We start from the raw sequence: 25,398 nt of genomic DNA, 5'->3' as shown, positions 1-25,398 counted from the left end.
AGTTGGACACAACTGAATGGATAAGATCACCAGCATCATCATAGACAACTAAAGCAAAGCCAAACCAACCATCTTTAAAGGAGGCATCTTTAGCAATTTCCTGTCTTGCTCTGGGTGTTTCCTAGCATTGCCTCTCTTAAAAGCTTGGCACACAATCTTTTGTCACCCACCTGAATCCAAATTCCATCATTTCTCCCAGGGGTCTGAAAGACATGGAACTGGACACTTCATCCATTGAGAAACGCTTCGCCTTTGGATTCCTGCAGCAGCTGCTGAAGTGGATGGACATCTCCCAAGAATTCATCGCCCACTTGGGTAAGAGCTGTCCTCTTGCTCTCCTTAGCCAGCTCCTGGAAGGTGGGCCCCATAGTGTTAACTCATGATTTCCTGGGAGAGGGAGAGGGAAAGTGGGAAGATAGACGAAGGCTTGGAATCCAGAATCCTACCTTAATTTATAGTGCTGGACAGGGAACAGAGTCTGATCCAGAAGCCTTTGAGATACAATCTCTGAGTTTCTCCATTCTGATAGTGGGAAAACCAGATAAGAAGCCATTGCTGGGCTGCTTGGCTTCCCACAGTTCAAATACGATCGGAAAGTTTTACCTCTGCCTTGGGTTCTCTTGAGATCATCTCACCTGTGGTCAGAGGTCGCACAGTGCCAAGTTTGGTCATCCAAGCAGAGTAGCAGGATAAAGTTGTAGAGCGCTGCAGAGCTGGCCTTGAAAAAGGAATGTAAGAGCCATTAGTAAAACATGAATTCCACCTGGGAAGACAAGACCTTGTGAGAAAGAGACTCAAGATTGCCGAACCTTGAGTCTCTTTGGTATCAGAGGGAAAGAAGGAGATAGGCTGCCCAGATTTCAACATTCTGTTGTTATAGTCTAAGCCAGTTTAAGTAAACTTTTTGTATTTCTTGGAGGATTTATTTCCTGACCTTCCCCCCCCCACTCCAGAGGCTGTGGTGAGCAGTGGACGAGTGGAAAAGTCCCCACATGAACAGGAGATCAAGTTCTTCGCCAAGGTAAACCTGCCTTTGTATTTTTATTTATTTTATGTTACTGTTGGGTCAAGAAGAGGATGGATATATATATATATATATATATATATATATATATATATATATATATATATATATATATATATATATATATATATATATATATATATATATATATATATATATATATATATATATATATATATATATATATATATATATATATATATATATATATATATATATATATATATATATATATATATATATATATATATATATATATATCGGACAGTTCATATATTTGTGTAAATTACTAACAAAGAATTAAAGGGAAACTGAAATGCATTTCTAACTCTTTAGTCTTCATCAGTCAGCTATACTCTTCTGAGATTCGAACCTGGGCTGATTGCAATAACACTGCCTAATATGCAATCAGCCCAGGTTCGAATCTCAGAAGGGTATAGCTGACTGATGAAGACTAAAGAGTTAGAAATGCATTTCAGTTTCCCTTTAATTCTTTGTTAGTAATTTACACACACACACACACACACACACACACACACACACAAATGCACAAAGTTCCTTGGAATTCCTCTCCCGTCTTAGTCCAAGCACTCGAGGGTGGGGGTGGGGGTGTCCCCAGTCTCCTTCCCACAATGCACTTGCATTTCCTTTTCAGATCCTGCTGCCCCTCATCAACCAGTACTTCAACAACCACTGCCTCTACTTCCTGTCCACCCCGGCCAAGGTCCTGGGCAGTGGAGGCCACGCTTCCAACAAAGAGAAAGAGATGATAACCAGGTGAGGGCTGGGCAACCCCAGCGGCGGCCGGTGGCAGGTGTGAACCAGCCCTGCAGCCTTCAAAGAGATGCTGCCTCTGCCGTCTTGCCCCGCTGCGTGTCCTCATCTTGTCGGGAGGGACCTCTTTCATTCTCTGTTCTTTTCCTTTCTTTTCCTCCGTTCAGCCTTTTCTGCAAACTGGCAGCCCTGGTCAGGCACCGGGTCTCTCTCTTTGGTAAGCCTCCCTCTCTGCTCCTGCTTTCTGAGCCCACCTGTTCCCTCACCTTCTCCCTGTCACTGCTTCAGTGGGGCTCAGCGCCGCCTGCACCGCTCTCAGGTCCTCATCTTGACTTTCCTGACACTGTGTCAGCTCTATTCCCAAACCAACTTCCTGCTGCTCCAGCCCTGAGGCCATGTTTCTCCTGCCCAACCTGCCCATTGCTTCGTACGGGGGTCCTAAATCCACCTGTTTGATCCTCTTCCTTCAGGTACCGATGCGGCTGCCGTGGTGAACTGCCTCCACATTCTGGCTCGCTCCTTGGATGCCAGGTGAGCAGGCTTCCTCTGTCGTGATGGTCTGCGGAGAGTCTCCGTCATCCGGTCCTGGTTGTCCCAAAGGTGCTTTTTCAGGAGGCAACTGGACTTCCTTGTTTTCTCTTTGAAGACGTTTCGCTTCTCGTCCAAGAAGCTTCTTCAGCTCTGACTGGAGGGTGGGGAATGGAAGAGCCGAAGAAGCTTCTTGGACGAGAAGTGAAACGTCTTCAAAGAGAAAAGAGGAAAGTCCCGTTGCCTGGTGAAAAAGCACCTTGGGGACTCTGTCATGATATATAATGTAGCATTATAAATGTCACATGATTTTGATTAAACGTATCAAAATATACCATCATGTATCACATTAACTGATCAAAATATATCGAAATCACGAAACCGCGTCTTATTTTGGCCGTGTTACGTGGGGGAGAAAGCAGTTTGGAAGAGTTAGCGGTAAAAGGAAACCGGGTACCCCAAAAACCATGATGGCTGCACCCCATCAAAGCTGACACCAGCCAGAGCTCAGAACAACTCAAAGAAGTGGTGCAACTTGGAAGATCTGGAGAGACCTGGCCAGTAGACTCAGCCAAGGGATGGGTGTGACTGAACGGATTACGTCATCATTATCATCAGATCAAAATATAAAATGAAAATGAAAATTAGTGGAAAAATGGAGAAAGGGGAAGAGAGAAGTGTAGGAGAAACGGGGGGGAGAGAGAAAGAAAAGCATTTAACTTCTGACTCAGAGCAGTAGACTAAAATAAGAACATCACAGCCTCAACTTTTTATTTTTCCATATTTAATATGCATTAGCCATTTCTGTAACAACAAACTGGAAGGCTGTAACGTTGGGCAGAACTCGCCTAACAAACTTCCTACTTAGCAATGGGAATTCTAAGTCGAGGACTCTTTGTATACATATTTGTGTTAAATCTGTTTGGTTTTGTTTCAAATGCCGTGTATATACTGATGAATGGGGCAACATTCTAGCTTAGAAGTTTCTTTCTTTTGAAAATTTGAAGAACAAACAGGTTTAGTTATACTGTTCCGGTGATGAGCGCCTGATAGCTTTATTCATGAGCATCTGAAAAAAAATATCTAGGTGCTGATTATTATTCCCCCCCGCTATTTCCAGGACAGTCATGAAGTCAGGCCCTGAAATTGTCAAGGCGGGACTGCGTTCGTTCTTCGAAAGTGCCTCCGATGACATTGAGAAGATGGTGGAGAACCTCAAGCTCGGCAAAGTGTCCCAATCCCGCACTCAAGTCAAGGGTGTGGGGCAGAACATCACCTACACCACCGTGGCCCTGCTCCCGGTCCTCACCTCCCTCTTCGAGCACATTGCCCAGCACCAGTTTGGGGACGATGTGATGTGTGAGTAGAGCAGGAGAAGGGAGGGTGGGCTGAGCAGGCTCTGAAGTGAGGAGGCCATCAGAATGCCACCCATCTAGCCCAGGAGTGGTGGAGGCTTTGGGAGAAGGTTTTGGAGGAGCGAGAACATGGGAGCACCTCCTGACATCAAAGAGGAGGATGGAGAAGTTGCATATCTCCCATTGTTCAGTATGTCTGTCTCTTTCTCTCTCCCTCCCTGTTTCTCTTCCTCTTCCTCTCTCTTTCTCCTCCTTCCTTCCTTCCTTCCTTCCTTCCTTCCTTCCTTCCTTCCTTCCTTCCTTCCTCCCTTTCTTTTTTTTCTCTCTTCTCTTCTCTTCTCTTCTCTTCTCTTCTCTTCTCTTCTCTTCTCTTCTCTTCTCTTTTTTGTGTGCTCCTTTAGTGGATGATGTCCAGGTCTCCTGCTACCGAACTCTGTGTAGTATCTACTCCCTGGGGACAACCAAAAATCCGTATGTGGAGAGGTGAGCACAAAGGCAAGGTTGGGCTCAGCTGAAAAGATATAGACCCTTTGTGGTGAGATGGGGCCAAGAGGCAGGGGAATGGCTAGCTAGACTGGAGGGAGGGGGTCAAGCGAGAGCATAGCTTGGAGTCATTGCGCAGCCACAAACAGCATAAACATGACCTATTGATGAGTAGTTCTGGTTGCTGAAACTGACACAAATGGAACACTGAGTGAAAATGAGTGGAAATGTTTAAGGACATTTGGTCTGGTCTGGTCTGGTCAGATTTGGTCTGGTCTGCTCAGGTCTAAAGATGGAATCACTGACTAAAGGGGCGGAGGGAATTAAGAGGCATACCAGTATCACTTCAGGGGAGGGAACATCATAGACCAGACTAGAAGGTTTATCTGCTGGTTTCCAAGGAAACAGAGCCAAAGGAAGTGCTTTGGTATGACGTTGTCCCGGTTTCTTCACCTGACACGTTTGTCCCCCAGCCTGGGGAGGAGTAGGGTTTTGACACAGAACTGGAAGGATGGAAGAAGTGGCACATAAGCCTTCTTCATTTCCAGTCTTCCCGGAGGTCCTTCCTTCTCTCCAGATGGAATGGCACCACCCTCCAGAGTTAGCTTGCAGAATGACCAACGCTGTAGGCCAGGGGCCCTCAAACTTGGTCCACAAGTCTTAAAGTGGCCATGTTTGAGGACCCCTGCTGTAGGCATTCATGAACCAACAGCTTTTTCAAGTACAACTCTGGTTTGGAGAGAATATTAGATACCAAATACCTAATATTAGCACAGTTTCTCTTCTGAAGCATGAATTATAACTTGGTCTCTGGTCCCTCTCTGCAGGCAGAGGCCCCAACTTGGGGAATGCTTGGCACGGCTGGCAGCGGCGATGCCCGTGGCTTTTCTGGAGCCGCATCTGAACGAATACAATCCTTGCTCGGTTTACACCACCAAGTCCCCAAGAGAGCGAGCCAGTGAGTATGGGCGAAGGAAGCAGGAGGGACCACAATCCTCTTTTGCCTTGACGTTTCCTCCAATTCTCTTCCCTTCCTTGTTGGGCAGGGGGTTAATGCCCATCTAGACCCTCCCCTTTTTTACTTCTGCCCTCAGTCATCATTTTCAATCCTTTTTTTTAATTGGAAAAGTTAGACCAGGGGTCTTCAAACTTGGCCCTTTTATGACTTGTGGACTTCAACTCCCAGAATTCCTCAGCCAGGCACGTGTGCCTGGCTGAGGAATTCTGGGAGTTGAAGTCCACAAGTCATAAAAGGGCCAAGTTTGAAGACCCCTGAATTAGACCTTGTTACGAAGTGCTACTAGAGCCCGGGTGGGCCACTGTGGCCCATTTATGACCTGTGGACTTCAACTCCCAGAATTCTATGCTGGCTCAGGAATTTTGGGAGTTGAAGTCCGGATGTCATAAAGAGGCATAGTTGCCCACCCTTGTGCTAGAGTTTAGACGTCTTCGGTAAGGCCTTGCACACACATGTATACAGATAGTCCTTGACTTACAACTGGTTGTTTGAAGTTATGACGGCCTTGGAAATGGTGCTTTATGGCCTGTAAAATATTGTTGCTTCACACACACACACACACACGCACACACACACACACACACACACACCGGTCATCTGATCACATTTCAGTTGCTCGGCAACCCGCTCATTTATGACCAGCCGTCAGATGACCACAATTTGCAACTCTTTTTGCTGATTCCCGACGTGCTGCTGATTTCTGGCAAAAACAAAAAAACCCCAAAAAGACCAATCAGGAAAATGGATTTGGATTTATGACCGTGTTGATTCATTTAACAATCATGTGATTCAGATTACAACTGCCTGATTCGCTTAGTTTGCTATAAAAATGATCGGAAAAATCAGGTCCGTTCGTGTGGTGCCTCAACGTATGACCAGATTTCTGATCCAATTGCTGTCATAAGTCGAGGACCACCTGTAAGCGTTGCAGTCTCACCTTTTTTTTGCTTTTCTGACATGGTCACCCTAGTGCCGTGGTGGCAAACCTATGTCACGCGCGCCGTCGCCCCAGTCCTAGGCCTTCAGCTGGGTTTTATAAAACCTTTTCGCTTTAGGCCTCCGCCGCCGTGTGCAAAAAAAAAAAAAGTTCAATCAATCATTTTCAACTTCTTGAGGGGAAAAAAAAAGATCTCGCAAAGTTGGAATTGATTGATTGAACTTTTTAGTCCCACCCAGTCTGCTGTTACCACTGCAGCCACGCCCACCCAATGGGCCACGCCCACCCAATGGGCCACGCCCACCCAATGGGCCACACCCACCCAATGGACCATGCCCACCCGGCACATGATGATACATAAGTGGGTTTTGGGTTGCAGTTTGGGCACTTGGTCTCTAAAAGATTCGCCATCACTGCCCTAGTGGCTGGGATCTGGATACAACCCCAAAGAGACACTATCTCTGAATTGAGCGCTTCCCCACCCCAGACCTTCAGAAATTTAACTCGCTCGCCTTCCACCCTTAGTCTTAGGCCTGCCAAACTGCGTGGAGGAGATGTGTCCTGACATTCCAGTGCTGGAGAAGCTGATGAAGGACATCAACGGGCTGGCGGAGTCCGGGGCTCGCTATACTGAAATGCCCCACGTGATAGAGGTCACCCTGCCGATGCTTTGTAACTACTTGCCCCGTTGGTGGGAGCGGGGTCTGGAGACCAACGCTCAGGGTCCGTGGTGCACCGAAGTGACTTCGGACCACCTCAACACTCTGCTGGGAAACATCCTGAAGATCATCGTCAGCAACCTTGGCATAGACGAAGCTTCTTGGATGAAACGGTTGGCTGGTACGAAGGGAGCCTGGGCGGTGGGATTGAGGCGTTTCTTTCTTCAAAAGCCGAATGAGATTTTGCTCCGGAGAGAAATAGCGGAATAAGTTACAAAACTAAGCAAAGGTTTTAAGGATTTCCCGCCCCCGCCCCCCCCACACACAATCCGCCTTTGCATGCTGTGCTAAGCCTTGAACTGTAATGGTGATGTTTGCAGGACGTGTTAGGCCTGGGTGTCCAACCTTGCCCATTGTAAGACCTGTGGACTTCAGCTCCCAGAATTCCCCGCCCAACATTTGTTTAGCACTCTTAAAGTGACAACAGCATTGAAAAAAGTGAGTTAGGACAGGCTCACACCTTTATGACCATCACAGCATTTACAATCAATCAGAGTAGAACCGAAAGGGACCTTGAAGGTCTTCTAGTCCAACCCCGTTTAAGCAGGAGCCCCTATACTATTTCAGGCAAGTGACTGTCCAGTCACTTCTAAAAAACCTCCAGGGATGGAGCACCCACAACTTCTGGAGGCAAGCAGTTCCACTGGTTAATTGTCCTCCCTGTTAGGAAGTTTCTCCTTAGTTCCAGGTTGCTTCTCTCCTTGCTTAATTTCCATCCATTTTTTCTTGTCTTGCCTTCCGGTGCTCTGGAAAATAAGTGGATCCCCCTCTTCTTTGTGGCAGCCCCTCAAATAATGGAATACTGCCCTCGTATAATTTGGGGGTCAGTTGTGGTCATAAGTTGGGAACCACCGGTACCAATGAGCAGTTAAGAGGTCCAGAAGTTTCTGAGCTCTCTTGAACTATTGGAGAGACCTGTAACGTAGACTTGGAGCAAGGTAGCTTGCTCCCGACTGAGGAAGCTCTTCCCTGCACAGTCTTTGCTCAGCCCATTGTCAGCAAAGCCAAGCCAGAACTGCTCCGCTCCCACTTCATCCCCACCATGGAGAAGCTGAAGAAGCGGTCTGGGAAAGTCGTGGCCGAAGAGGAACAGCTGCGGCTGGAGGCCAAGTCCGAATCGGAGGACACGGAGCTACTCATCCGGGATGAGTTTTCGGTGCTGTGTCGCGACCTCTACGCCCTGTACCCGCTGCTCATCCGCTACGTGGACAACAGCAGGTAATATAGAGTTTGCAAAAAAAAAAGTAGGTGCAGATTGCAACTTGCCACCTAATGAGAGCCTCGAGGTGGGTGTAGTTCAGAAACGCAGCACGGGGATTTCAGGAATGCTTCAAGAGAGACAGTTTGTTCCGGTGGCTAAGGCACCGGGCTAGAAAGCAAGAGACTGTCAGTTCAAGTCCCGCCTTATCCCTGAACGCCAGCTGAGTGACATCATCATCTTCATCATCATCATCATCATCATCATCATCAAGAAATTGCAGCTTCCTGCAATAACTTATCCAGCAAAGCTACAAAAAACTGTGCTACTTGGAACATCTTACAGTTTAAGGAGATACCTGGTTGATACCTAGGATGCTGGCAGCAACCCTTGTCAACCATGAGCGCCAGCCAATTTGAGTGTTCAGTTGACTGAGTTTCATGTTTTATGAATAATAGTATAATAATAATAATAATAATAATAATAATAATAATAATAATAATAATAATAATAATAATAATGTGACTGTGCAATGATCAATAATAATAGCAGTTGGAAGGAATATTACCTAGTTGGGTAAGGAAATGTCTGCAAGGAAACAGAGAGCGCCAAGGACCCCACAGTTCAACTCTGACCTACCAATAGTCCCTTCTCTTGATAGGGTGGGTCTCGGTGCTGAGTTTCGGCAGGGTAGATCCCACGAATCGTGGAAAGTGGACGAAGGTGCTCACCAACCACTCCTTTTGCATCTGCAGGGCCCACTGGTTGACTGAGCCCAACTCGGATGCTGAGGAGCTCTTCCGGATGATTGGGGAAATCTTTATTTATTGGTCCAAGTCCCACGTGAGTGAGCTTTGGGGTAGCAGAGGGGCAGGCTTGTGGGTTCATTTCCAAGTTTCTTCTCCACTGAGGATGTTGTCTTTTGATTATGAGGCCCCCCCTGTGTAGAAGAATAGAATGGAATAGAATAGAATAGAATAGAATAGAATAGAATAGAATAGAATAGAATAGAATAGAATAGAATATATGGAAGAATGGAATGGAATGGAATAGAATAATAGAATAGAATGGAATGGAATGGAATGGAATGGAATAGAATAGAATAGAATAGAATAGAATAGAATAGAATAGAATAATAGAATGGAATGGAATGGAATGGAATGGAATGGAATGGAATGGAATGGAATAATAGAATGGAATGGAATGGAATGGAATGGAATGGAATGGAATAGAATAGAATAGAATAGAATAATAGAATAGAATAGAATAGAATAGAATAGAATAGAATAGAATAGAATAGAATAGAATAGAATAGAATAGAATGGAATGGAATGGAATGGAATGGAATGGAATAGAATAGAATAACAGAGCTGGAAGGAACCTTGGAGGTCTTCTAGTCCAACCCCCTGCTCAGGCAGGAGACCCTATCCCATCTCAGACAAATGGCTGTCCAGTCTCTTCCTAAAAACTTCCAGTGTTGGCGCATTCACCACTTCTGGAGGCAAGTCTTCCCACTGATTAATTGTTCTCACTGTCAAGAAATTTCTCCTTAGTTCTAGGTTGCTTCTCTCCTTGATTAGTTCCCGTCCGTTGCTTTTGTCTCAACGTAACCCCTTTTTGGAAGGCCAGGAGGGTGAGGGGCCTGCCTCCCCTCCACGGGGAGAATATTCCACAGGGCTGGGGCAACGGCAGAGTAGGCTCTTTTCCTGGACCCCACCGTTCGGAATTCGTTAACTGACGGGGTCCTCAACATAGCCTGCAACCAAGACTCTTCCTTAGGTAACTTGGCTTGCATGTATTAGGTTGAGCCCCCTGCAGAAATCTCCCACCCAATTCTTCTTTTCTCCTGCAGAACTTTAAGCGAGAAGAGCAGAACTTTGTTGTGCAGAATGAAATCAACAACATGTCCTTCCTGACAGCCGACAGCAAAAGCAAAATGTCCAAGGTCAGAAGGTTGTTGGGGGTCTCCTCCTTCGGCTGGGGAGAAGGCAGTGTGGGGGGGGGAGTTGTCCTTCTTGGCGGCTCTTGCCATCCTTGAAGCCGTGAGCGAAAGGGCCTTTGACCCAACCACTGCTGAGCTCCAGGTGGACAGGAAGTGTCCGAGGGCTGCAGGATTCCAGGTCTCAGGACAACGGCAAACTTACTAAGTGGCCTTGGCTTAGCTACTCATTTTTTAAACATTTAACTTGCAGGTGTAACCATACTGGTCTTTTCTTATTAGATTCCTCTGTTAAGGGACACGAAGTGAGAGAACAACAAAACCTCTTTTCGTGCCCCAAAAAGTGGAGGGGAAAAAAGGTGTCTTGTTATTCAGGAATCTTTACTCAACTCGAGCGTATAATAAATGCGGGGGTTTACACCATTGGTGTGGACAGTGTTATCGTGCAAGCACGTCCGTTATGTCCATCGACATCGTTTGCGTGGCGACATCGTTACAATTTACAGAAACCATGGCAAGGCGTGCAAACGATGTCAGTGGATGCCAACGGTGTCCTGCAGGTCAATTGGAACCAACTCCCCATGGAACTTAGGACTGCCCCCGACCTTCGCTCATTTCGCCGGGACCTGAAAACTTGGCTCTTCGAGCTGTCTGGCCCAGGCTGAGGGGTTTTAATTTTATTGGGTTTTAGTTTAAATTTCGGGGACTTGATTTAATTAATTTTAATCTGATTTTAATTTTTGTATGTTTGTTTTTAACCCTCCCTGTAAACCGCCCTGAGTCCTACGGGAATAGGGCGGTATATAAATTTAATAAAAATAAATAAATAAAAATAAATAAATTGCAACGTCCAAATAGGGTAGAGGGCACTGAGGACCTCACAGTTCAACCCTGAGCTGCAAATATTCTCTTTGGATCAACTGACCAGCTGTTGCTTGGCGGGGGAGGAAGAAAGCAACATCTGGGTGATGGGAGCTTTCCTAGGATCTTAGATCCACCAAGTTCTGGGCAGGTGATTCTTGCTTTGAGTCCTTCCTCTGAATAAGGGAGAGGCGGGGATGTTGCCTCCTCTAACCTTCTCTTTCTCCTGTCTTGTCTTCCTTTTTCTCCCCTCTCCACATGTGGGTTTAGTCGGAAGAAAGCCAGGTTAGCAAAAGCATAGCTGTTCCACTGGCCCAAAGGGTCAAGGCAGCATGGAGCAATGGGTATCTCTGCCGCAACCCTTCGCTCCCTCCCTGTTTAGAAGTGGGGCGAGAGGGTCCTTGCAAAGTCATTGGGCGGGGGCCGGGAGGAAGGGAAGGGGCTGCGGCTGCATGGACGGTGACAAAAATGCGGTAGCTTTTTGCAGGTCTGGCCGCAACGCATCAGACATGCGATGGGTGGCGTCTTCTGACTGTCAATCACCCAGTTAGTGGGACTCACGCCATGTTGAAGCGGGCAGCCACGCTCTGGAATAGTTCAGCCACGTGTCCTCCTCCTCCTCCTAACTAACCAGTTTGTCCCGAAGTCCCCAAAATCAAGTACTAAAAAAACGATGTTCCTTAACTCCCAGCATGCCTCGGGGGGGGGGTTCCTCTTCCTAATCTCAGTCCACCTTCTTGGCCCTCTTCTCTTCCCCGTACACCCTAGAGCCCATCATCCTGCCCTGCCACTCTCCAGGGGTGGGGTGCTTGCCTGCTCACGCCCCCTCGTCTCCCTGCCTGCCCACCGTGCTTGTCTGCGGTTATGCGTAGAGGTTAGCAAGGCTGCTTTGAAAGGCTGGCTGTTCCGCGGGCAAAGATGCTGGAACCGTGTCTTGTCGTCTTGATTGGCCCAAACGGCTTCATCTCACTTTGATCCCAGGGGGGGAGGAAGAGGGCCTCTCTGTGCCACGACAACTCAATCCTGCCCGTTTTCAAAATTTGGTCCGGGGGGGGGTGTCTCAGAAATCTGATTATTTTTTCCTCCTGTTGCAGCCAGTTCCAAACTGGGGAACAGAATTGGTGGGTGAGCCTCTGCGTGAAACCATCCCCTCTTTTCCCCCCCCCATCACCGCTGCCCCCTCTGCCAGTCCTCCAAGCCAGAAAGGTGGGGACCGCTGGTCTACCCGATAAAGTTCAGCATCTCCTTTCTGTCTCCAAGTCTGTGGGGCAGACCTGGGCATTTTATGGTCCCCAGGCTACATCCGGCCTTTTGGCTGTCTCTGTCCGGTCCCGTCTGCTTTTAATTTTAAAGGCAACTGCTGAGATGTTGTTGTTGTTTCCAATTTACAGATGTGCGTGCATGCCTGCCTATGCACCCTCTTAGCCCTCTTGGTTCGGCCCTGCATAACAGGCTCAGTTTCTCATGTGGCCCCTTGGGAAAATTAATTGCTGTGGCCCCTGCTGTAGGATGTGGTAAAAAAACAAAAGAATTCAAATTGGTGTCCATGACGGTGTGATCCAACATCTGCTTTAGATGCATCACATAAAAAAAAACCAACAACAAGCAGTTTGGATCAGATTGTGGCAGCCGCCATCTTGATTTTTTTTTTTATTGAAAAGTTTTACAATACATGTTTAAATACAAAAAACTCCCTCCTCCCCCTCCCCTCTCCCCAACCCTACCCTACCCTACCCTACCCTCCCCCCTCCCCGACTTCCCAGAGCTGAATACAGGGTATAGTGATACAAACATAAGCTAGAATATGCTAACAATAAAAATAAGAGAATAAATTCTGTCGCACTTTAACTCTCCATAGTCATAATTATATTACTAACAGATAACAAATAACTAATAATACATCATATAAAACTACTTATTCATCCATCTTGAATTTTTTGACCACACCGTGCGGCCACCCCTGACCTCTTGACATGAGCACTTCCACAGATCCTGCTAAAATGTCCGATAATTCCCTTTGCCAGCAATTTCCTCCGTGTGACTCATTTTAATCCCACATTCCTAGCCCTGCAACTCCGTTATCTCTCCTCCAGTCCTCCCAAATGGGTCCTCTCTACACTTCCTAACACCCACCCTCTTCTCATCCCGAGAAGTCCCTTCTCCTATCCGGAGATAACCTCTGCATGTGCACCATCACTTCCAAAGTCCGCTCAGAGTCTTGCTTTCTGTCTCCAGGTTGGTGGATCAAAAAGCTAACGCATGGAATGAGATTTTGATCCACACGCTCCTGACAGATGGTCTTGGAAGGTCGATCCCAGATTCCTGAGTATTAGAGGCAGCAGGTGTCTGGATTGTCACTTTGACCCACTAGATCGTAGGTGTCCAACCTTGTCCACTTGAAGACCTGTGGATTTCCAACTTCAACATGCTGGTTGGAGAATTCTGGGAGTTGAAGCCCACAGGTCTTCAGGTAGACAAGGTTGGACATCCCTGCCCTAGTTTTTACAGCTTCTTCTCTTCCACCCTCCCGTCTTCTCTTGACGGAGGACCTGCTCCAGCTTTCTCACCAGGTCATGGAATCCCCATGTCTGAAGCAGTGCTTGGTCATTAAAGCTTTTGCCCGGTCAAGCTGTTGGCATGCCAGAGGACAACCTGAGTGGCACGGCCTCCCTTCCCACCAGGCTGACTTTGGTCTTCCTCTCCCAGTCAGGTGGCTCGGATCAGGAACGTCACAAGAAGAAGCGTCGAGGGGACCGCTATTCTGTCCACACATCCCTCATCGTGGCCACGCTGAAGAAGATGCTTCCCATCGGACTGAACATGTGTTCCCCAACTGACCAAGAGCTGATCAGCCTGGCCAAGATACGTTATGCCTTGGTGAGGCACCTGGGGTGGGGACTGCCAAGAAGATCAGGGAGGAGACATTGGCAAAGGCTCCCAAGATGTCCAGCTGTTGACCCTGTTGACCTTGGTTGCCTAAATCTGAAGCCATGTTGAAGGGTCCACTTAACTGTGGAGCTGGAGAGAGTAAACAAGGCAACCCAGATGATTGAGAGAGCGTGAAATGGACATGCAATTTCCCAGCTGAGGGAGGCTAGAGAAGCTGCAAAGGACACACAAACACAAGCACACACAAGGGATCACACTAACCCTGTTCCTCCTCAAGTTCTGTCTTTGATTTCAGCGCTTTCTGTCCTGCCATCAAGGATACCAAACCCAAAGTCCTATCAGTCAAGGAACACAAGTGTTCAGAAACAAACATCACAATTGATGGTGTATTTCAGAAGGGATGAGCCTGGTGGGAACAGACCCTTGTTTTTTCTAGAATTGTTTCTTGGTTATTTTGTTCATGCGAATGCTCTCCTTTTCCGCAGAAAGACACTGATGAAGAGGTGCGTGAATATCTCAACAATAACCTTCATCTTCAAGGCAAGGTGAGGACCTGGAACTGCTCCAGGGTTTTGCAGGTTTTGCCATAAATTGACTTGCTCCCTTCGTGTCTGGATGAGCACATGAGTTACAGTAGAATCTATTTTCTTTCTTTCTTTCTTTCTTTCTTTCTTTCTTTCTTTCTTTCTTTCTTTCTTTCTTTCTTTCTTTCTTTCTTTCTTTCTTTCTTTCCTCCTTCCCTCCTTCTCCCTTCTTATCCTTCCTTCCTTCCTTCCTCTTTCTTTCTTTCTTTCTTTCTTTCTTTCTTTCTTTCTTTCTTTCTTTCTTTCTTTCTTTCTTTCTTTCTTTCTTTCTTTCTTCCCTCCTTCTCCCTTCTTATCCTTCCTTCCTTCCTTCCTTCCTTCCTTCCTTCCTTCCTTCCTTCCTTCCTTCCTTCCTTCCTTCCTTCCTTCCGTAATGAGTCTGGGCAGCTTACAAACTACTACATAGCAATGACTATAATAAAACGCAGAAACTGTCACCCAAAAAGAATCTGGAAAAAAAACCACAAGGGTTCCATCACTCATTCTAACCCAGGATTTGGGGATAGAAACTAGTTTTAAGACCTCATTTAACTAGAGCTTGGGTAGGGAGTACATGAATTGGTGTGTGTGTGTTTCAAGGTCAAGTAACATGGCTTATGCTCTGTGAATGTCCCCATTTGCCTTGCAGTGTGAGAATTCCTCCTCCATGCGCTGGCAGATGGCCCTCTACAGGGAGATGGCTGGCAAAGCTGAGGACTGCAACAAGCCGGAGAAGATTGTCAAACGGGTGCAAGAGGTCTCTGCCGTGCTCTACCACCTGGAACAGGTATAGACCCACAAAGGGATTTGGCAGCTTCATAGCTAGAAGAATAGGATTTGCTATCTACATGTTAGATGGCTGCTGAGAGCTTCCCAAATTTGAACAATTTCATACAGCGATTCTCGGCGGCTGCCAAAATTTAAAAGTCAGCTTTAAAAAATAATAATCCAGCCACAACAAAAAAGCACCAACAATAAATATAATCAGAATGGCAGCCCAAGTTAAAACCGGCATTGCAATAAATCCATTAGTCAGGACCCCTTAATCTCTCAGCCCCCTTGTCCGGGGGACTCATGGCCCATTTTGTGAAAAGTCCTCATTGGATTTAAAAAAAATAAAAAATAAACACCCTCCTTCCACTTTGTTTCCATTTTTTAAAATTCCTTTTTCTAACATCAAAATTATCCTTCTGGACATTCATTCAATAATTGTGCATGCCAAGAGCATATAAGCCAAGGCAATTCCGTGCACTTGGAGGCTGTCCAGCTAACAATTAATCACCCGGGAAGGCCTTGTGGATACGATAGCAAGCTATCTTCCTGATGGATCATAGAGTTTTCAGAAGGAGAAACCTCAAGGGAGAAATACAAAGAATTGGGAAGGAAACCGCTGATTAGGAAAAGCAGGTGAGGGAGAGAAATGTCGGTTACCCTGCCCAATCCCCTTCCGCTTTCTCCTGCAGTTAGAGCACCCGTACAAATCCAAGAAAGCCGCGTGGCACAAATTGCTCTCCAAGCAACGGCGGCGTGCGGTGGTGGCGTGCTTCCGCATGACGCCCCTTTATAACCTGCCCAGGTGAGTTAATACAGCTTGGTTGGCTGGTCTACTGATTTGAATAAGGGTCATTCCATACCCATATTTACCTCTTCCAGCTAGAGCCAACTCGCCACAGTCAACGATCAACTCACCATGGCCAACTCGCCATGGGACAATGTGCTGCAGGACAATTCAACAGATTCAGTTTAATTATTTAAAATAATTTTAAAAAATATTTTAATTTTTGCTCTTCACATTTCATTAATTATTCTTTTCGACTATTTCTTCGATATTGGCATAGCTCTTCTCCCAGGGCGAGTTGTTCCACAGTGAGTTGGCCATAATGAGTTGGCCTGTGGTTAGTTGCCCAAGGTGAGTTGGCCGCAGCGAGTGGGCTGCGGCAAGATGGCCACCATGAGTTGGCCATGCTGCGTTGGCTGTGTCAAGTTGGCCACATCAGGTTCTCTGCAGCAAGATGTCCATGGCGAGTTGTCCAAGGTGAGTTGGCCACACCAAGTTGGCTGCAGCATGGTGGCTGTGGTGAATTGGCCGTGGCGAGTAGACCCCTCCCAGCAGTTGGGGAGATCTGTGCTCCCCTAACACTGCCAAAATTGGGAATCATTTGGGACACGGCTGATCTGCCTTTCTGCTTCTCAGGCATCGGGCTTGCAACATGTTCCTGGAGAGCTACAAGTACTCCTGGATCTTCACTGAAGAGCATCCCTTTGAAGACAGAATGATTGACGACCTGTCTGTGAGTCTTCTCCGGGAAGACCACATGAGGTCAACTGGGTGCATGGTTTGGATGCTCATGCCCTGGTATTTGTTTAGGGGAAATGCTACATTTCAGAGGTGCCCTAGCCTAATTTCTAATTGCTCTTTTTCCCACTGTGGGATGTAGAAACCTGGGCCACAGGAAGAGGAAGAGGAAGAGGAGGAGGAAAGAAGCCGGACCCTTTGCATCAGCTCATTCTCCATTTTAGCAGGACAGCATTAACAGAAAAGAGGTTTGTAGTGGGGAAAGAGTCAAAGCCCGGTGTGAATTTGGGTGCAAAAAGGATGAAGTAGCTCTAGCTGAAATGTTCTGCCCTGATAGAGGAAAAGGACAGGCAGAGCCCGGGGCCGGAGTCAAGAGAGGAATCGGCCTGGAATCATTACGTTTTCACAAGTGGTCTCAGCCCAACTTTCTTGAATTCTGTTAGCTCTTATCTAGTGACCATTTAGTGCTGATGGTTAGTTGACTAGAGTCTTGTGTAGAGGCATGAGCAATAATTCAGCTTAGCTGGGACTTAATGTGTGGGCCCGATCCTGGACTATAAAGCACGAATAAGGGAGATATTTGGGAGTCATCAGATTCAGCCAGCCAGCTCTCCATAATTTGTGTGTGGGATCCTTTCAATTTGCTTCTTCCCAGCTCAGCTGGAAGTATCAGAGATGGTTGGAGAGAAATTACTTGAGGAAGTTGAAGACAAACGGACCAAGCATCTCCACACCACCAGGCTCAGTTTGATATATAAAAAAAACAACCCTGGGATTCCCACCCTGTACCCTCACCCTTGTCCATAATCATCCTTTATCCTCCATAGAAGGGATAGCAGTTCTCCTAGAGCTGATGGCATAAGAGGTCTATGTGGCTTGTATGGCCAACTTCCAACTTGAGGTCCTTCAGGCTTGGTTGCCCTGAAACTTCCGGAATTCTTGGTCGATTTGGGGAGTTGGAATTTCAGTCTATCTGGAGCATGACAGGCTGCTGTGGATCCTGAACTTGTTTACTTTATTTCAGCAAACTGGATGAAGACTATCTGTACATGGCGTATGCTGACATCATGGCGAAGGTAAGCAAGAGATGGGCCATTTTGGTTTGCTTCAAAAGCTGGCCTGAATGTCTTGCCACGTTATCACCTCTATTCTAGGAGTACGTGGCTTCTGTGGCTGCAAATGCTGCACCAATTTTTTTGTGGCATGTTGGCTGCTCTCCAAAAATGGGTGGGGCAGGACCCATTGGTGGGAGGGTTTGGGGGAAAGGGGATGCAACCTATTTCTGGATCTTATATGTATTCTGGAATGGGTCATGGCTGGGACAGTGTCAAACACAAGCAACCAAATCCACACATGAAGGTTTCAAGTTGACTACTTTATTGTGTTCCACCTATACTACAAGAATCTCCCCAGATACTTGCCTTCCCTTGGGAACAAATAGATAAGGTCCCGTGGAACTTAGGCAGTGTTAGGTCCACGTCTTTTGTGGCTGTGCAAGGACTCCAGGCTAGCTACATGCTTGATCCCCCCTCCTTTGCCAGGCTGGGAGTTTTCCAGGAGACAGTTGTGGGAAGGATCTTCATATATCTATATTGCTGATTTCCCCCCCCCCTTTATTTCCTTTCTTTATCCCTGGGACTTCAGAGCTGCCACATTAATGAAGGAGAAGAAGGCAATGGGGAAGAGGAAGAAGAAGTGCCGTTTGAGGTTAGAGACTTCTCTCTTCTCAGCTTCCCAAATTGGTTTTGGAACTCTCCCTGTCTCTCTCCTGTAATATCCTCCTGCCTGATCCTTTGTCTTCTTGCAGGAAAAGGAGATGGAGAAGCAGAAGCTTTTGTACCAACAATCGCGACTTCACAATCGCGGAGCAGCTGAGATGGTCCTGCAAATGCTTAGCGCTTGTAAAGGTTAGAAGGGGGTCTTTTCCCCCCCCCCACTTCCCCTTCCTCTTAACTCCAGCAAAGAATGGATCCCTGGGCAGACCAGGATCACTTCAGTCTAAGAGAGGAAACCTTAATTAAGTTGGAAAGGGCTGTAGCTGGAAGATTTGGGAAATGCAAGAAGTCCTCAAATTAAAAACATTTGTTTAGTGGCCGTTCAGAGTTACAGTGTCACTGGAAAAAGTGACTTAAAATGACCATTTTTCACACTTATGACTGTTGCAGCATCCCCAGGGTCACGTGATCAAACTTTGGATGCTTGGCAGTTGGTTCATATTTAGGACGGTCGCAGCATCCCCCGGGGTCACGTGATCCCCTTTTGCGACCTTCTGACAAGCAAAGTCAATGGGGAAGCCGGATTCACTTAACCACCGTGTTACTCACTTAACAATGGCAGTAATTCACGTCACAATTGTGGCCCAAAAGGTCTTTAACAACTGTCTCACTTAGCAACAGAAATTTTGGGCTCAATTGTCATAAGTCAAGGACTTCCTGTACTGCAAGTAATGCTGTCGAACAATTTTTTTCTCTGTTTAAGCCATAGAAATTAGAAAGTTGTTTTGCTTTTGAGTCTAAATTCCTAAGATATTGGCTGGGTTTCATATTCGGTGTGGGGGGAGGGGCTGGAGAAACCTTTGGAGGTTTCAAGCTGAACGTTAATTGTAGTGCTTTAGCTTTGTACAGAGTTTCAAGAATCAGTAATCCTCCTCAGGTGTGAGGAATCGAGACCACAAATTAGGACCACAAGCTAATCAAGGAGAGAAGCAACCTGGAATTAAGGAGAAACTTCCTAAAAGTGAGGAAAATTAACCAGTGGAACAGCTTGCCACCAGAAGTTGTAGGTGATCCATCCCTGGAGGTTTTTAAGAAGAGACTGGACAGCCACTTGTCTGAGATGGCGTAGGTTCTCCTGCTTGAGCAGGGGGTTGGACTAGAAGACCTCCGAGGTCCCTTCCAACTCTGTTCTGATTGATTGATTGAAGTTCCAGTTAAGAGAATTTATTGCTCATGCCTGTGTACAAGGATCTAGTCAAAATGGTCAGCATTAAATTGCTGCTAGATAAAAAGTTAATGGGATTCAAGAGGGACTGGACTTAGACTGCTTGTGGTTACGTAAGGATTCCAGGTTGATTCCTCTCTTGATTCCACCTCCAGGCTCTGCCTCTTCTTCTCCTACGCCCTTCGGAGTCTAGCACCACGGTTCTCCGATCCCTTCTGGTTTGGTTTTTAGATGCATGTCCTGGGGAAGAAAGTCACTCTGTGTTCCAAGACTAGCCATGTCACGAAACAATTTGGTTTTCTGTCCTGACAGGGGAGCCTGGGGCCATGGTTGCCTCTACTCTGAAACTGGGCATCTCCATCCTAAATGGTGGCAATGAGACGGTACAGCAGGTAAGAAGAAGGAGACCAGGATTCTTCGTGGCTAATTCTTGGAGACCAAGAAATGGTTTACCCCCAAGATTAAAAGAGTCAGATAACACTGGATGGAGTATAAAATTAGGACACAGAGAGGGAAGTGGTGGTTGAAGTTGGAGAACTCTGGTTCAGTGGGAAGCAGTCTGAAGAACAGCTGGTGGTGGGAGAAATCTATAAAAGAAGAGCGAGAGCAAGCTACAGATTATATCAAATGGATATTCATTTTGGATATCCACCATGGACCTTCCGCCCCAGCATAAATCAGAATTGTAGAATTAACTGAAGGGGGCAGATTTCGGCCTTTCTAGCTTTCCACATGATGGTCTGCTTTGAAGCATCTGATTTTGGGGGTTGGAAGAGGTACATCATGTCAAGAGCAGATTCTCTCACTAACTCCTTTGTAGGGAAGGGCCTGACTAGATCCGTGCCGTGGAGGAAAGTATGGTTCTCCTTCCATCTATATAGTATGGACCTTCTGTAGACTCTGTAGACCTTCAGAGCTGTAGATGTGAAGAACGATGATCTATGAAGATATGAACTTGCAACGTTATGTTGTTTGAGTCTCCAAAAACTTAAAACATTAGCTTCCCTGATCCTTTCGAAATGTTGACTTTCTCCCTTTCTTCAGAAAATGCTGAATTATCTGAAGGAGAAACGTGAGGTGGGATTCTTCCAGAGTGTCCAGGTGCTAATGCAGACCTGCAGGTACTTTGTGGTGTCTTCTACTTTTCTTCTTTGTTTTCAATACTTCTCGTGATCTTCTGGAACTTGAGGTTCTCTAGATTCAGCAAGGCCTTGCAGACTGGATAAGTCCTTTTTGTGAGATTATGAAGTTGCATACTTCAGTCCATATCTCTTTCCCATACTTCTGGTTATAAAAAAAGGCTGCGAAAGACTTGAAGACCCTTCACCTCACTGATGGGTCCTTTCTGGGGACAGGGAAGCGCCAAGAATGGTGACATCGCCATGTGTATCTTCTGAGAACAGATAGAAAAAATCGGGGGACCCATTGCAAGGCCGTGTGGTGACTTCAAGCTTGGAGCTCAATAGAAGCAGTTAGGGAAGGACTATGGAGAACTCCAGATTTGAGGATAACTTCCATATAGGCCACCTTTTCCATCTGTGGGACTTCTGTGTATGTCTCATGTTGTTTAATTTCCCACAATGCCTTGGACTGAAGCTAGATTGGGGGCATCACAAGAAATTTAAGATGGTGCCTCAGACCAAGCGGTAAAATCATTAGGGGATCTGTTGGCCAAGCAATTGGGTTGCCTGCTGCTGCTCAAAATGGAGCCCTAATGCACACACAAAAAAGTAAAGATTACTTCTGAATGAGAGAACACAGAGTAAGGAAGCATTCTTGCTGGATCTGTCTTGGTCCAGAGAAGTTAAGTAAAAGTTAAACAAGGTCAGTGTTACAACCATCATCCTGGAAGCTGCTACTCCCAGTATTTATTGGTCCTGTAACCGCCATTCTACTATTTCCTCACCTCCTCTCTTGTTCCGTTCCTCCCCTTCATTTGCAGCGTGCTGGACCTCAATGCCTTTGAGAGGCAAAACAAAGCTGAAGGTCTTGGAATGGTAACAGAAGAAGGAACAAGTAAGTTCTTCTGACCCGGTTGAGATGCTCCAGCAAATCGACCAAGAACGAAGTCCATCCGGCTTGTCTTAGCTCGCCTGCCTCCTAAGGCAGGTGGGGAGGCCAGCAGCCCACCCCTCCTTCTGACACCCCCCCCCCAAGGTTGAGTCTGGCCACTGGATTTTTTGGGAGGGCGGGTGCTGCTCAGGGTGTCGTGGCCAAAAAAATTCAGCAGGGGAAGCCAGGAAGCTTTGCATGTGAGACATCACCTCCTGGTTTTTGTTTGCTGGAAAATGTTTTCCCAGGCATTTCTCCAGGCTGGCTATGGAGCAGGCTCAGTGTTGTTTTGAAGATGGGGGCAGAGTTTGCATCCCTAGGGAAGGATGCAGAAGATGGACACTGGCTTCTTTCTGACCAGGCCTGCCTGCCCAGTGTTCCTCCTCTTCCTCCAAACCCAACCCAGTCCTCTGCATATCCTCTTTGTGTTCACTGCTTCCTCCTGATCAGACGCGGATTAATTGAGATTTCTAAAACCAGTAATGGATTTTCCTCCTCCCCATCCACCTTCCTCCACCCCAGGCTCTCTGGTCTCATCCGTTCTCCGTTCCACGTTAATGGCATTTTAACCTATTTTGGGGGTTTATTTTGCTCCCTCTCTTTGGTTTATAATGGTCTCCTTTTCCTTTTTTTTTTTTTGCACTCACCTCCTCTCTCCCTCCTCCTTCTTCCCCTTCCCCTCCCCTCTCCTGGTGTCACCGCTGCCCCTCCCTCAGTCATCAGTCGTGAAAATGGTAAATAATCTCTCTTGCTTTGTATTGAGTTTTTCTTTGATGGCCAGTTTCTCATCTTTTCTTTTCCATTTTAATGGCCCTTTCTAACCTGAGAGTATGAAAGCTTAAAAAAAAAAAAAGCAGAAACCTGATCGGAACCCTCTCCTCCCATTTCCTCCCAATCCTGGTTTAGAATCTAGAATCCTAGAATCTTTAAGGAATTCACCACGGGTGTCTAACGTACTCTGAGCGCTGCAAATGTAGAGAGATCAGAAGACGGTCCTACATTTGGACCAACTAGTAGACGATGGGACAGGAGACTATAATTTATGGTCCAGGCAAGGCTAATGGTAGATATATCAATCCACTGTTGAACGTCTATGCTTATCAGTAGGAGGTGGGTTGACTAGCCAGGCTGGTCTGTTCTTTGGAAACCAGGCCACGTCTTATGGACAGAATGGCTAGTTTTCTCGTTCTAAGGCAAGGCCCCAAAAGCAAGCAGTTCTGGGTAGTCTTCTGGTCGGAAGACCAGAAGCTAAGATAGGTTTCAAGTCCTAGCTGGAGAAACATCTGAAGTCTGGTGAAGAGACTCCACTGAAGTAAAAAAAAAAAATCATGATGGAGTTGCTTCCCCTCCATGCAAGATGGTTGGGTTCTTCTCACCGTTGGGTGAAGGCACCATGATCAGCCAGAACCTGGCTGAATAATTATGCGACTCGTTACACCCGTGTCAACCCTGAATTGCTGGAGGGGGTTCTGATCAGTCTTCAAAGGGGGCAGGAAAGTGTCCTGAACTTTATTTGGCGCATGTCCTTTAGTTGATAACCCCAGGACCACATGTTATTCTATCCTTCTCCCCAAAATTCAAACAATCATGCATTGTGTTTCTTGTAAGCTTTGACCCCTCCCACTTTCAGGATCCCTTATGGGCTCCTGACTACTTTTGATGCAGATCCCGGTCTATCCTGCCCATCTTCCCTTTTCTTTGTCCTATTTCCAAAAGTCTTCAGTGTAGCACACTTTGTTGCCTCCATGTTTGCACCCTCCCGCCATTTTGTTTACAGCAGAGTTATTCGTTGCCTATTGCCAGCTGTTGTCCCAGCTTAGACTGGGACAAAGGAGGGTGCAAGCACAATTGTGTGGCTGTGTTGGTGGTATAAGTGCTTTGTAACAGTGCAGCGTCATTGTAGTAACTAGCTGTTGGATCCTATGTCCTCAGTACCCATGTAGATACCTTCTGATGTTTTGTGTTTGAAAAAGAGTGTGTGTGTATTTGTGAGACAGGTACAGGTGGGTTAAGCAAGTAGAAAAGTTGCAGAGTAAAAGTGTAGTATATTTACTACGCTTCTTGGGCCTCAGTCTTGTAGGTAAACTTTGTCCTTCTCTGTGGAAATGCTGTGTACATACAAGTAGCCCTCGATGTAACCATTTGTTTAGTGACTGTTTGAATTTACAACAGCATTGAAAAAAAGTGAGCTATAAACAGTCCTTGCACTTATGACCGTCGCAGCATCCTCACACTTATGTGATGAAAATTTGGACACTTGGCAATTGGCAGTAGAAACATTATAGTACCTCTGTAGAAATTGAGATAACAGACATTTTTGGCATCTGAAATTGCACTGACTTTTTTAGCAACTGTATTCTTATTAAATTCCTGGTTAATGCAGGAAAGTCTGTATTATACCATCCTCCAGTATTGTCCTTGTGATGGTCTTTTTATATAATGTTGGCATATTTTTAAGAAGCTCTTATAATAGTGCTTGTTCTAGTATTTGATATACTTTTCCTCTCTCTTTGTAGTAAATGTTCTTCTGTTTTAATAACCTTATACCAACCACTCTATGGCCTTCCTTGTAGCACGCCTTTGTAAACCTCCTGTGTTCTGTGCTTTTAGACAGAGATGTGCAGTGTTTTCAGGTTGGACCCCCACCCCCAAAAAAGAGATCTGGATAAAAAAAAATATTCCAGCTTAATTCAATATGAACTAATGCAGTGCATTGATCATCGCACGCCTAGTATTTTATGACGTTTCCCTTTTGTTAAAAATTACAATTGAGAGGCCAGTTTTGGAAAAGCCACATCTGGGCTTCTTCAGATTTGATTATTTATGTTCTGAGGTTGTAGCCTCACTGCTGTCCTGTCTTTCTAAAATGTCATAACCATGTTCGTCCTGCTTAGCTCCTCTGCTTTCCCAGATTTTATTTAATTGGATTTTTGAACGCCCCGGGGTTTTTTCTAATTCAAACTGTCTTCATATAAAGTCATTCTTAATGAGGTAACTTGGGGCAGCAAATGGCCTCTCTCTCTCCCTCTCCTTGAGGCCAGCTTCCATCTGCAACTGTACCGGTAGTCCTTGACTTACATCCAATTGTTTAGTGTCCATTTGAAGTTAAAATGGCGCTGGAAAAAAGAGCCTTAGGATCGTTTTTCGCACTTAAGACTATTGCAGCATACCCCATGGCCGCGTGATCGAAATTCAGCCGCTTGACAACTACTGGTTCATATTTATGATGGTTGCCGTGTCCCGGCCTTCTGACCAGCAATGTCAATGGGGAAGCGAGATTCGCTTATGTTACTAACTTAACAGCTTCAGTGATTCACCTTAGAACTGTGGCAGGAAAGGTCATAAAATGGGGAAAAACTCACTTAACAACTGTCTGGCTAAGCCACAGAAATTTTGGGCTCCATTGCGGTCATAGGTTGAGGACTACCTGTGCCCAGTTTGGAAGGGAAGATGGCTGTTCTCATGGGGGAGGATGACCTGCGTTCAGTCAGGAAACAGAGAAAGCTACTTCACCACGAGTGGAAAAGGGATTGGTCATTAATGCCAGTTGGGACATATGAATCCCACAGAAGGAAGGAAACTCCATGTGAATGGGATAGCAGTCCTTGCCCTCCTCATGCCAAAGTTGGATTCATATCTTCATTAATGACCAAGGCCACAGAACGGATGATGGACCGTCTTCTACCACTAATTCTATTAACCATCAAGGACAGGGCTGGTCCCTTGGGTACCTTAATTCTTGCTTTCTTCCTGGTCTGTATTGACCTCCATCCCCTCCCACCGCTGTCTTGATGTGCTGGATTTTCTTTGCTTGCGTTTTCT

The 25,398-nt window shown here is 46.2% G+C and overlaps 1 protein-coding gene across 1 annotated transcript in view; it reads left to right on the top strand.

Annotated features, from left to right (window-relative positions):
- Positions 1-25,398, top strand: part of RYR1 (ryanodine receptor 1) — a 117,250-nt gene that overhangs the window by 62,659 nt on the left and 29,193 nt on the right. The window contains 27 exon segments of the mRNA XM_081334968.1: positions 200-315; positions 954-1,021; positions 1,680-1,801; positions 1,966-2,015; positions 2,269-2,329; positions 3,447-3,685; positions 4,083-4,164; positions 4,992-5,122; positions 6,645-6,959; positions 7,816-8,056; positions 8,792-8,879; positions 9,889-9,981; positions 11,107-11,121; positions 13,543-13,713; positions 14,211-14,270; positions 14,938-15,075; positions 15,752-15,864; positions 16,483-16,579; positions 16,727-16,763; positions 16,766-16,832; positions 17,609-17,660; positions 18,229-18,291; positions 18,392-18,491; positions 19,837-19,916; positions 20,569-20,645; positions 21,467-21,540; positions 22,293-22,310. Coding sequence (XP_081191094.1) covers positions 200-315; positions 954-1,021; positions 1,680-1,801; positions 1,966-2,015; positions 2,269-2,329; positions 3,447-3,685; positions 4,083-4,164; positions 4,992-5,122; positions 6,645-6,959; positions 7,816-8,056; positions 8,792-8,879; positions 9,889-9,981; positions 11,107-11,121; positions 13,543-13,713; positions 14,211-14,270; positions 14,938-15,075; positions 15,752-15,864; positions 16,483-16,579; positions 16,727-16,763; positions 16,766-16,832; positions 17,609-17,660; positions 18,229-18,291; positions 18,392-18,491; positions 19,837-19,916; positions 20,569-20,645; positions 21,467-21,540; positions 22,293-22,310 — 2,768 coding nt within the window.

Source organism: Vipera berus (genome assembly GCF_964194415.1).
Source record: "Vipera berus genome assembly, chromosome: 9".
NCBI lineage: Eukaryota > Metazoa > Chordata > Lepidosauria > Squamata > Viperidae > Vipera > Vipera berus.
Note: the sequence above shows the minus strand (reverse complement) of the source record. Positions and strands in the feature narration are given on the sequence as shown.